At 35.3% G+C, this 13,093-nt stretch overlaps 1 protein-coding gene across 4 annotated transcripts in view; it reads right to left on the bottom strand.

Annotated features, from left to right (window-relative positions):
- The window catches only part of LCLAT1 (lysocardiolipin acyltransferase 1), a 159,094-nt gene that overhangs the window by 86,793 nt on the left and 59,208 nt on the right, over positions 1 to 13,093 (bottom strand). For all 4 annotated transcript variants that reach the window (XM_074331846.1, XM_074331848.1, XM_074331849.1 and 1 more), the window contains exon 3: positions 8,263 to 8,461. In XM_074331846.1, coding sequence (XP_074187947.1) covers positions 8,263 to 8,461 — 199 coding nt within the window. The remainder of the gene's footprint in view (positions 1 to 8,262; positions 8,462 to 13,093) is intronic.

The following is a 13,093-nucleotide window of genomic DNA, read 5'->3' as shown; positions in this document are numbered from 1 at the left end:
TGAATGTGCGTTGTTGCTGAAGTTACTCCATTTATGGTACAAGCAGTAATAGGACAGTGATACGGAGCATAATCAGTGCCCAGATCTTACTAATACCATTTTTTTTTTTTTTTTTGCTGGCAGTTGATGGTGTCACTTTCATCATTGCTTTTATTTGCATTCTAACAAATCAAAGACCTAAACATCCTTACTTAGGATTCACTTATGATATACCATTTATTTACTTGATTGTAACAGTTGAAGATTATCAGTAACAACCTTTCTAAGATACAGTTTTGGCACCATTTTCACTGTGGAAGAACATTTTTAATTCTTGGCTACATAATGTGTCCCTGCCTGGTATTCATTACACAATGGTGTAACTCTCAGAAATCTCTCACTTTAAGCATAAGGAAAATATTTTCTATAAGATTTATATAAGGAATAAACAAGGAAAAAGTCACATAGATTTTTTTTTTTTTAAAACTCCCCTAATGATGACATATATAACACATACAACAGCTAATTCATTTCCCCCCCAGTATTGCAATGTTGCCTTTCTCTTTTAAAATGTCATTACAATTTAGAGGTAACTTAGCCTCAAGTGAAAGGACAACTAAAAAACACTGGACTCAAATTATCGGTGGAAATTAAGATGAAAAAACAAACTATAAGGTACAGCAGGTCCACTTCTCCCATCTTTTTACTATTATTGTAAAGCACCCTTTTCAAAGTTGGCTCAAACTGATCATTGTAAGATTTCTTTTATTTGTGCTTCTTCACTGACTGCGAAGCACATACAAAACCCTCACGTTCCCTCCAAATTCATTTACTGCCTTCTAAAATCACACTGTTAGGAAAACATTCCTTTTAGGTAATTTTTAGAATCTACTTATTAATTTAGGCAAGGAATTCCTTAATTTACAGTAGACCTGGGGGTACTGAAAGGCCTAGAGTCAAAACACACCTCATAATTCACATTCGGGATGCCTAGCAGCCTAAAGCAACGCCAATCTGACTGAGGTACTAGAGACAGTACACAGCGATGGCACAGCCGACTTAGGTACCAGTTGTACTGACTTCAGTAAGTTACTGATTGGATGACCTCACAACCCAGAGCCATTGCTCCCAGACAAAGAGACTGTCAACTTCCATACCGCTCAGGGCTTGAGATTTGTTAAGAAGTCAGCTGAACCATTCAAAACAAAAGCTTCCTTTAAATTAGTTAGATCTCAATGCAATTTAAAAAAATTACTTAGTTCTCAATGTATCCCAAAAAGAAGTATAATCCTGGTATACTGCCTGGCACATGATTTAACTGAATTGAACCTTTGTTGCCAATGGATTTCCCTTCCTCCCCACAATGAATGAATGAATGAATGAATGAATGAATGAATGAATGAATGAATGGCATCAAACTCATTCAGCTAAGCAAGTCTGGCAACTGAAACTATAAAATCAACAATTACAAGTACTGATTTTTCACCTAGCAGGAGAATTGTTAAGATAAAACTGACCTGTGTTATGTACCTAAAAATACAGAGATGTGTAGGCAATATCTAGCCATAGAACTTAAACATATTCAATATACTCTGTCTACTACATTTCATTTGACAGTTTTCATTAAAATCTTGATTCATAAGCGTTTAATAAAATTTACTGAATGAGTAAATCAATCACTAGATAATTTATCGCTTGGTGAAATGGGGGAAGGCAAGTTATATCAGGATGCTTTTGGCTCTGAGTAACAGAATAATCTGAAAGTCAAATAAACAATCTGAGCTTATGTCTCTCACATAAAATGAAGTCTGGCCCCAAGGCTGACGCCAGGCTCTCTACATTCTACTCTGCCATCCTCTTGGACTCAATACAGTTGCAGTAGCTCCAAGTACGATGTGCTTTCACAATAATGTCTCAAATTAGGAAAGGAGCAGTATCCTCCTTCATCAACCTCCTTCTTTTTGATTAAGAAGGAAAGTCTTTCCCAGAGTCTCCTGACAGCACTTTAAGTGCCTTTGGAGAGACTGGCCGATAGGAGGCTGAGAAAGCCGGCATTAGGTCTTTTCATCCTCTGTGTGGGGTGTGTGTATTACAGAGATGCATTGTTAAAATCAGTGAGACATTCAAACATGTTTGCTGTAGATTCCTTCCAGGAAGGTCCAAGCAGTGGCTGGTTTCGTGATGAGGAACACTTATCTATTGTAGGTAACAAAATTGATTCCCTGGTTGCACCAAAGAAACTGACAGGAGTAGAGTGTTATTGATACTGAGTCTTGTGGAGAACCTTCTCCAATTTAGAAATGTGTTTGTCTTAGTCTTCTGAGATGCTCAGGGGAGCATCATACAATTTTGTTAAATAAAAGAAAAAGGGCCCACCAAATTGGATGGGGTCGAAGATATTCAAGGCTTAAATGTGGTCCTACTTTTAGTGGATGCCCATTCTAAGGAGGAGGAAGCCAGATAGGAGAGGGAGTTTTTCTTCTTACAGAAGATAAAGTTTGGCATTACAAACTGTAAATATCTCAAATGAGAAACATGCATCGATATACAATAGATAATAAAATTAAGGTGACTTCAATAACTAGTAATTCTTAAAACTGTGTGAGCAACATCTTTAAGTAAACTTATACCTTACTAACACTTACTAATACATTAAAGAAATACAGTTAAAACTGAAAATTTGACCACAGACGCTCCCTGTGTTGCAGCACTTTCATGGTAACCAACAACATGCTATCACCATCGTTTGTCCAATGCACTGGCAGGTATACAACAGATCTTAACTTAACCGAGGCTTTTTTATTTATAGTCTTTAAGAAGAGAAATGCTTATAAAACACCTCAGGCATTTAAAATAAAATTCTAGTTATTTCTGTAATTCTAACTTGACCAAATGGTTTTTAATATTTTGGCAGACAGATTGTACTCTGGGAGACTAAACTTAAGAATAGCCTCCTACCCAGTTTCAATTCTCCTGCTAAAGCCAATACCACACGACCTGAGGAACATACACACACAAGCTTTGTGTGTCTTTGTGTGTCTTTAACAAACTGAGATTCACAGGGGCCAACCTGTTACTTCTGACTCCTCCCTGATCTCATTCCGAACAATCTAGATATATTTCACAATCAATGCTTTTCCTAGCTTTCACCATTATATTATGTTGCAGATTTAGAATTGTAGAATTATATGACAACTACTTTGTCAGAGAAATTTTTAGTTTAATTCATGATGTGGCCACTTTTTAAACCATAAACTCTTTAATATTTAATCCACCTTATGCTTTCTAAAAGCCTCAAACTCTTGTGTCTACTAGTGTGATTAACAATCCAGAAAACCGAGCAGCCACGAGCTGGGTGGGCACAAGTCGCTCGTGCCTTTTCTGGTACAAAATCACTGGGCAAATGGACTTTTTATGACACCTCTGGGTTTCATTTCATTTCATTAGATTTTGCTAAGTGGTTACAAAATTGGTTAAAAATAAGAATCTATGTGTATACCACCTTTAGAAACTGGTGACATTCCAGGAGGAACCATGTAAGAAACCCAAGGACCATAGCTAAGAAACTGGTCTGCACTGGAAAGATCCAAGATGGTGCCCGAAAACCCCTTCCTAAGTGACTTTTAAGGAACTTGTCTTCATTAGCACGCTAAAAATCATGCCCAAGGGTAGAGATTTAACATTAAAATGACACAGGCAATGTATGGCCAGGCATGCTTGGAAACTACACAATCTCCTCTGCCATTCAAAGAACTCTCCACCTTTTCTCAGAAATCCCTACCCCTGAACCCACCTACCTTCCATCAATCCTTTACGACTCTCCTGATTTCCCAAAATTGGGAAGAAGGTGCCTGAGCTCACCATTCCTTGATCAAAGAATAAAGTTTCTGCTCTGCTTTACCAAAAAAAGAAAAAAAAGAAACTGGAGACATCTAATTATAGGACATTTTTTCTTAAAATCTAACTGCATATATCAAAATCTAACTGCACATATCTTAGCAAACTCTAAACAGTTAAGTTATAAAGAGTTTTGGTAAGTTAACTAGACCTGGAATCTAAACACTGTTAATTATTTTTTTCCTAGTGTGTTACTTTTATATTTTAAAAAAAGAACTTTCAAATTCCCAACTTTCATCCATTGTCTAACCTGGCACTACAGATATAAACTATTATTTTCCTTTAGTCATTACAGTCCAAAATATGGTAAGCAAACATTTATTTAAAAATAATTATAAATAGCAATAGTAAATACTCCCTAAGTTATGCCAAATTGTCAACAAGCTAAGTCTAGCAGTCTGATGCCAGATAGAGCTGTGACCACTAAGCTGCGTCCATTCTTTTCCCTTTCTTTCATTTCCTCCAGCAAACTGCAACTTTAATACTCTCATTTACAAATGAGCTCTGTCTTGGGTTTGTTTTTTTGCTGCCTACACTTTTGCCTTGCTTAATTTACTTTGCACTTATTCACTATAAAGTTACTAAAATCATTTTTTATCCAATCCAAAATCTGTTCTCATTAACGTTTTGCATTTTCATGAAATCCTATCAAGCCTGAAAATATTTAAGAGCTAGAAAGTGTAAGAAACTCTGTAACAAGCTTATAACTCATGTGAGAAAAGAAAATGGGCAAATGGAAAAGCTAAGAATGATATGCTTATATAGGAACGCAACACAAGAGACAGGTTTGCAATGACAAAAATGGCTATACTGGTGCAGAGTAGGTAGAAATAAAGATTAGGTGGTTAGAGAAAGAGAATATGGGTCTGCGAGACACTGGAAAAATCAGATGTCTAATGTGGATCCCTGTAAGGCAAGAGCTGGATGTTCCAATTGGAACTATCGAAATAAAAGGCAGCAAGAAATAAAGCTCTACTGGCATTGAATTTAATCATAACCATCAATAAAGCAGTACTACTTTTTAAAATTGAGATATAATTGATATATGACATTAGTTTTGGGTATATGACAGAATTATTCCATACATGTATATATTGTGAGATGAACACCACAATATGCCTAGCTAGCATCCATCACCACAGATACTTACAAATTCTTTCTCTTATAACGAGACCTTTTAAGATCTACTCTCCCAGCAACTTTCAAACATTCAATCCAGTACTATTAACTATTGTCACCATGCTTCACATTATTCCCAGGACTTGTTTATTTTATGACTAGAAGTCTGTGCCTTTTGACCACTTTCACCATTTCACCCACCCCCTAACCCCCGGCCTCTGGCAACGACCAATCTAATCTGTTCTCTGCATCTATGAGTTCGGTTTTTTTTGTTGTTCTTTTTAATTCCACATATAAGTGAAATCACATGTAGTTGTCCTTCTCTGTCTGACTTAATTTAACGTAACGCCCTCAGTGCTCATCCATGTCGTCACAAACGGCAGGATTTCCTTATTTTACATGGCTGAATAATCTAGTGTGTGTGCATGTGTGTGTGTGTGTGTTGTGTGTGTGCGTGTGTACCACTTTTCTTCACCCATTCATTCATCAATTAACAATCAGGTTGTTTCCATGTCTTGGCTACTGTAAATAATGCTGCAATGAACATAGGGGTACAAAAATCTTCCAGATAAATACTCAAAAATGGAATTGCTGGATCAAACGCTAGTTCTATTTTTAATTTTTTGATGAAAAAGAATTGCTTTCCATAGTGGCTGTAGTGATTTACATTCCCACCAACAGGGCCTAATGATTCCCATTTCTTCATATCTTCGACATCACGTAATATTTCTCGACTTTTTGAAAACAGCCATTCTGAAAAGTGTAAGGTGATATCTCATATTGTGACTTTGATTTGCATTTTTCTGATGATTAGTGATGTTGAGCACCTTTTCACCTACCTGTTGGCCATCTGTATGTCTTCTTTGGGAGACAGTCTATTTCAGATCCTTCGCCCATTTTTTATTCAGATTCTGTTTTTCTGCTATTGAGTTGTATGAATTCTTTATACTTTTTGGATATTAACCTCTTGTCAGTTATATAATTTACAAATATTTTTCCCATTGTGTAGGCTGCCTTTTCATTTTGCTGTTGGTTTCCTTTGCTGTGCAGAAGCCTTTTAGTTTGATGAAGTCCAAGTTATTTATTTTTGCTTTTGTTGCTTTGCTTTTGGTGTCAGATCCGAAAAATCACTGCCAATACCAATGTCAAGGAGTTTCCTACCTATTTTTCTTTTAGGAGTGTTATGACTTCAGATCTTACATTCATGTCTAATCATTTTGAGTTAATTTTCATGTATAGTATAAAATAGTGTGGGTCCAGTTTTCCCAATACCATCTATTGAAGGGACTGCCATTTCCCCATTAAATATTCTTGACCCTTCTGTCATACATTAATTGAACATAAATGTATGGATTTACTTCTGGCCTCTATTCTGGTTCATTGATCTGTGTGTCTGTTCTTATGCCAATACCATACTATTTTGATTACTATACCTTTATAATACTCGTACAGTTTAAAATCAGGAAACATTATACCTCCAGTTTTGTTCTTCTTCCTCAAGATTGCTTTGGCCATTCAGGATCTTTTGTGGTTCCATACAAATTTTAGGATTGTTTGTTCTATTTCTCTGAAAAATGCTACTGGAATTTTGATAGAGATTGCACTGAATTTGTAGATTGCTTTGGATAGTATGGACATTTTAACAACATCAATTCTTCCTATCCACAAGTATGAAATATCTTTCCCTTTATTTGATTCTTAATTTCTTTCATTAATGTCTTGTAGCTTTCAGTGTACACATCTTTTACCTCCTTGGTTAAATTTATTCCTGGGTATTTTATTCTTTTAGATGCAATTGTAAATAGGATTTTCTTAATTTCCTTAGTTCATTATGATTAGTGTATAGAAACAACAGATTTTTCTATAATGATTTTGTATCTTGTGACTTCATTAATTTATTTATTAGTTCTAAATTTTTTGGTGAAATTCAGGGTTTTCTATATAACATGTCATCTACAACTAGTGAGCAGTTTTACTTGTTTTCCAATTTGGATGTCGTTTGCTTGTTTGCTTTTTTGCCTAATTGCCCTGGTAAAGACTTTAAATACTATGTTGAATAAGAGTGGCAAGAATGGGCACCCTAGTCTTAGTCCTGATCTTAGAAGAGAAGCTTTCAGCTTTTCATTATTGAGCATGACGTTAGCTGTGGGCTTTTCACATGACCTTTATTATCTTGAGGTATATTCCCTCTATACCGACATTGTTGAGAGTTTTTAATCATAAATGGAAATTGAATTTTGTCAAATACTTTTTCTGCATATATTGAGATATTATTTTTATCCCTCATTCTGTTGATGTGGTGTATCACACTGATTTGCAGATGATATAATACTATATAAAGAGAACACTAAAGATTTTACCATAACACTATTAAAATGAATAAATGAACTCAGTAAAGTAGCAGGACACAAAATTAATATTCAGAAATTGATGGCAATTCTTTACACCAATAATGAACTATTTAGAGAAATTAAGAAAAAATTTACAATTGCATCAAAAAGAATAAACTGCCTAGGAATAAATTTAACCAAGGAAGTAAAAGCTGTACAAAACATTGAGAACATATAAATGGCCCGTAGACACACGAAAATATGCTGAATATCACTCATCAGGGAAACGAAAATTAAGACCACAATGAGAAATCACCTCCCACCTGTCAGAATGGCTATCATCAAACAACAAGTGTGGTGAAGATGTGGAGAAAACATGCACTTGTGCACTGTTGGTGGGATTATAAGTTGGTGCAGCCACTATGGAAAAGAGTTTGGAGGTTCCTCACAAAATTAAAAATAGAATTACCATATGACCCAGCAATTCCACTGCTGGGTATTTGTCCAAAGAAATCCAAAACACTAATTGGACATGATATATGCACCCCCATGTTTACTGCAGCATTATTTACAATAACCAAGATATGGAAGACAGTTTCTGGCCTAAATTTTCCTGCATGACATGCAAGAAAAAGTTACTGAACTATTAATTCATGTCTTTCAAACTGTTGGTCCCTCTGGAACTATATCTACTTCCTTGAAAAAAATTCATTCTTTCTTTCAAAGTAAGATGTTTCAAAAAAGAGATTAAAATAACGTGTTATGATCCACTAAGAAAAAATGAAACTAGTGATTGTATTTATGCTAGTGGTGGTGAGGGGTGGCGGAAATGGCTTTAATAGTTAAGCGGAGTTTAGTAAGTTATTTTGTAGTTTTCGGGTGGATACATCACATATAAAATGAATGAACAACTTAAAATAATTTATGAATAACCTACCGAATCCGGGAACACTTTTGAGACTGGCTTTGAGGCAAATTTTCTCCAACCTGAGGTAGCTATATCTCATCAGACAATTCCAGAGGAACATCCAGTCCATTCTTGTCCGATGATTCATGATAATGACACTTCTTTCTCCAGGAACAAATGCATCACCTGTTATAAGCACTTTTACACCAAACATGGTCTCCAGCATTGCCTAAGGAAAAAACAATATATATAACAAAGTTATTATTTCCCATAAGTCCATTTTATCATGTCCTATAAATAAATCTTTTGATTTCTAATAAGTTAAGTCAAAAGTGTAGCTTTTCCCATGATCCTTCTATAACAAACCAGGAAAAAGCAGTTAATCTGAAAGAATGAGAATCTGAAGGTACTGTTTGTATTTTTAGTGCTACTAATTTAAGTTTCTGGCAGTATCCTAACTTTCATTGAAATCCTCACGATACTAAGTTAAAAAGAAAAAAGTGGAAAAGGCGTATAATAAGATTCCATTGTGTAATTTTTAAAAGCTATAAATATATAAGATTATTACACTTTTTATGGAAAGGACAAAGTCAACACTGAGTATGGGGCTGAAGGAACAGAAAGTTAATTTTTTCACTTTATAACTTTCTGTACTATGATCTTTTTTAAACAAATACACATATTTGTTTATTTTAACAATAAAGAATAAAAAAAACTGAATTTTTACAAAAGTGCTGCACTCCTCGCACCTACAATAGTGCCTGGTACATAGAAAATGTCAAATATTTGCTGAATTTTGAAATTAACTTTTCTGAGGGCCAGTATTTAATATGTATGAAATATTTAGAAGAATAGTACATTATAGACTGAAATTCTTTAAGGGAAAAAAAACAGATAATAAGAAACCTTAGTTACTTATTTCACTCCCTATTTAAATTTTTAAATAATTCACATGTAACAAATTTACTAGTTAATATTTGACTTCACTATTAATGGAGAGAAAACTGGTCCAAGGCAGATAAAAGATAAGAAAACCAAAAGTTCTCTTTGGCAATACCATGAAAACCTGATCCAAGTGTAGCAAATAAACTGTGGTAGCGTCATACAATAGAATATGATACAACAATGAAAATAAATGAACCTACAGGTATCTACAACAATATGGATGACACGGAAGCATGATGTTGAGAGACAGAAGCCAAGCAAACAAAAAGAGTATGTACAGTAAGTATCCATATATAAAACTTTCTAAAACAGACAGTAACTAAAGTATACTAGGAGTAAATATATAGGGAGTACAATTATAAAGAACAGCAAGGAAATGAGGGAGTAAAATTATAAACAACAGCAAGGAAATAACTACCGTCCAAGTCAGGTTAGTGGCTACTTCTAACAAACAGGAGGGTAGTGATTGGGTAGCTGGCTGGAGGGCTGGCAATGTTCTATTTCTTGACCTGGTTGATAGTTATACTTGAAAATTATTTATTAAAGTGGTAATTGTTTTATTAACTTTTCACTATGTTAGGTTTCATATCAAAAATCGATTTTTAAAGAATATGATACAAACCAACAATAGGACTTCAACAACATAACAATAAATAGGACCAAGAAAAAAAGAATATTAGCTAAAGGAAAAGGAAAAGGTAGAAATGTTATACGTCCAAAGAAGTAAAGAGTCACAGAGTGTTAGGATCTTAATGGAGTGAAAAAAGATCATTTGGGCTAACATAGCTACAGATATCCCACAGGTCCCCATTAAGTTACTTTCCCAGGGCTGAGAGTCACTTCAGGCCTGGGTATTTAACCTGGCATTTATCAAGCCCTAGAAGAATGGTCTTCGAGAGGTCAAAAAACATGTACCCATCTTGAAATTGTACACAAAGATATGACAATATGCACACAGGTACGTTGCCAGGCCTGTAATTTTCAAGAGTCCTTAACCACTCAAACAATTATAACCCCCACTCCAAAGTCTCGGGGAAGTGAAGTCCCTACGGAGAAGACTTCATGTTGAACAGGATCAGGGCAGAATCCTCTGGCTTTGGACCCACAATAAGAAATAGCTCTCTTTCTACTTGTAAGTGTAAAGGACCATCAACTATCAAAATTTTATGTCTTGGCCAAGAGGATATGTGCAAAGTCACCATCCAAAGTTAATTTGAATCGGCTCCTCTCTGCTTTCCACATATGACACACTTTTCAGATTTGTGAAGAACTGAAATGCAGGATACCCCTCCCTTAACTGACAGAAAGAGAGCATTAACTATTAATTGTGTGTTGTACTAAAGAAAAGAGTTTCAAATCTTAAGCCTATAAACCCAAAAGCTCAACTCTAACCTTTTACGTGCAATTACTAATACATGTTTCCTACGAATCCCAAAACAGTCTTTTGCTTTTTATTATGGAAAATGTCAAAATAAAAAATCCCAGACTGTTTATCCAGGATCATATCATGTGGCATTCCCTCCCTTGTCATCTAGCAGTCTCTCAGAATGTGCCTCAAAGTTATATATAACCTTTTGGGCAGCCTAGATCTCAAGCTCACATTAATCATTTTTAATACCAGACAAGACTTATCTAGTCAACATTATTTACAGGTCCCAGAAGGCAGAATGACACACCACACAGAGATAAAGTTGTAATGTCTACAAAGAACTCCAGAATTCAAATAATCCAGATTAAAAACTATAAAAAAAGATACTATTCTCATATTTGTACTATTTCTAATATAGAAGATAGTTTTAGCAATAAGATACTAATCTTATAAAATTTTATAAAGCTTTATTTCTTATATTGAACTAAGAGACATTCTTAGGTAAAACTCTCATGACTTTTACCTAATGAGACAAAGATTTCTTCTAGAATTAGAAATACAGAATTTCTGAGGACCTCTTCTATACCACTATTTACTACTTCCATGTGTTCCACCCTATATGAAAACATTAAAATGAGAAATTCCTCTCATGAGCACATAGAATCAGTTTCGTCCTCATGCGCCATGCTCTCCTTTGTCATTCCAATGGGTCTTTATTTAGTCTGAGGTAAGAACACTCTGTGACATTCTTCATCTCCAAGTCTGCTTTGTCTTTTACGACTCAGCTTGGGCCCCGCTCCTCAAATCCTTAGCCATTTAAGGCTCTGCAATCCCAAGTCACTCATCAAATACTAAGCACTCCTTTTCTTAAGAGAAACAGTCGAAACAAAAATTATGAGTCTGTGTTTGTTGAACACCTGTTTGGTTATAGGACTGGAATGCAATCAGCAGGCTGTACAAGGGACTTGTGTCCTGAGTGGGGAGTTAGAAAATGACCTCCAAACTCCTAAATCATGATTTAAGGTGAAAGGACAGAACTCCAAGTAATTTTCATAATCCCAGGTAATTAGCTAACAAATGGACAGTTGGGAAGATTCAGTTTTGAGAAGCAAAAACTGCTCTGGGCACATGCAAAGTTTGACCCTGACACTATAATACTGAATAACACTATCCAAAAATTAAATGAACAAAGACATGCACTCCCCATTATAGAAATGTTCTGAGAGACTGGTCACGCCACAGACTGTTCTAGAAGGGATTCTTGTAGGTTAACCAAACAAGTAGGTTAGATTAGGTGACCTCTATGTCTCATCTAACTCTAAGACTCTAAAAGATTCTACTGTGGTACCTCATTTAACATAGAAAATGTGCTCCTTAAAAATAGTAAGACAAGAAAAATCTAGTCCATGAAATCATTTCAATGCATAAGAGAAACTTATAAAAGAGATCATTTTGTGATTATTTCTGTGAACAATAATTAGCCTAAGTGCATTTCTCTAACTTATTTTTAGTGAAAACTATTTTTAACTGTTGGGGATTGCTTAAAATGAAGTACACCTATGGGGGAACATGATTAACTTACTTCTGAATAAAGAAAATGACCTATTCTACTATTTGTTCAAAATAAAAACTCCTATCACACCTCGTAAAAGTATGAAATAAACAGTCATATAAGACACCCCGACAGTTTTTCTCCATTTCTTTGAGCAGAGATGTTCACTACTGCAAACCAGAACATCAATTTTCTGTAAGCTAGCTGTAAGAGATTCAACCGCAATACATTTCTTAACTAGAAGACTTTCCACCTGATATTCTGTTACTAGTAAGGCAGCGAGTTAAACAGCTAGGTAATAGAAGTTTTGTCAAATATATACCAATACAATACTATGGAGATGGTTGAACCTTGCCTATGTATTAAGTTCTCAAGTCAGATAACGAGACAAACGTCAGGAACAGCTGAAATTACCCTTGAAAATCTCACAGGAAGATGCCTCACAAGAGATTAGCACACGATCACAAAGTCCAGCTCGGCTGGTGTTTTCTAAATGTTGGACCCGATTTCTCCAGCTGACCATCAGATTATGTGATTGGTTTACATGTTATTTTAAACACATGACTCATACTCAGCACAGAACCACTCACATTTCCTGTCACCTCACATGAAGTGGAGGTTCAGAGGGAACACTCCGTTTAATAACTTATCTCTCTACTCTTCCCTCACCCTTCCTAGTGCATGTAATTGAAATTGTATAATGTAAACAGATGTATAATATAATTCTGCTGTAATAGTAATAGTACTAGTAGCAATAGTACTAGAAACAGCTAGGGCAGAATTTGTCCAATAAAATCCAGCATTTCTTCCAGAATAATACATTTTAACTATATACATGATTTCTCAGGGGCAAAAAAAGACTCCATTTCCCAGATTCTCTTACAGCTTTTAGCTGTTCTTACCCTTGGGTGAGCAAGAGCGCTATGTGCACCTTGTAATAGTTCACCAGTCTAAAAGAAACATGCTTGCTCCGGTCTTCCTCCCTCCCCACTGAC

This window comes from Rhinolophus sinicus, linkage group LG05 (genome assembly GCF_036562045.2).
Source record: "Rhinolophus sinicus isolate RSC01 linkage group LG05, ASM3656204v1, whole genome shotgun sequence".
NCBI classification, from domain to species: Eukaryota; Metazoa; Chordata; class Mammalia; order Chiroptera; family Rhinolophidae; genus Rhinolophus; species Rhinolophus sinicus.
This window is presented reverse-complemented; position numbering and strand designations above follow the sequence as displayed.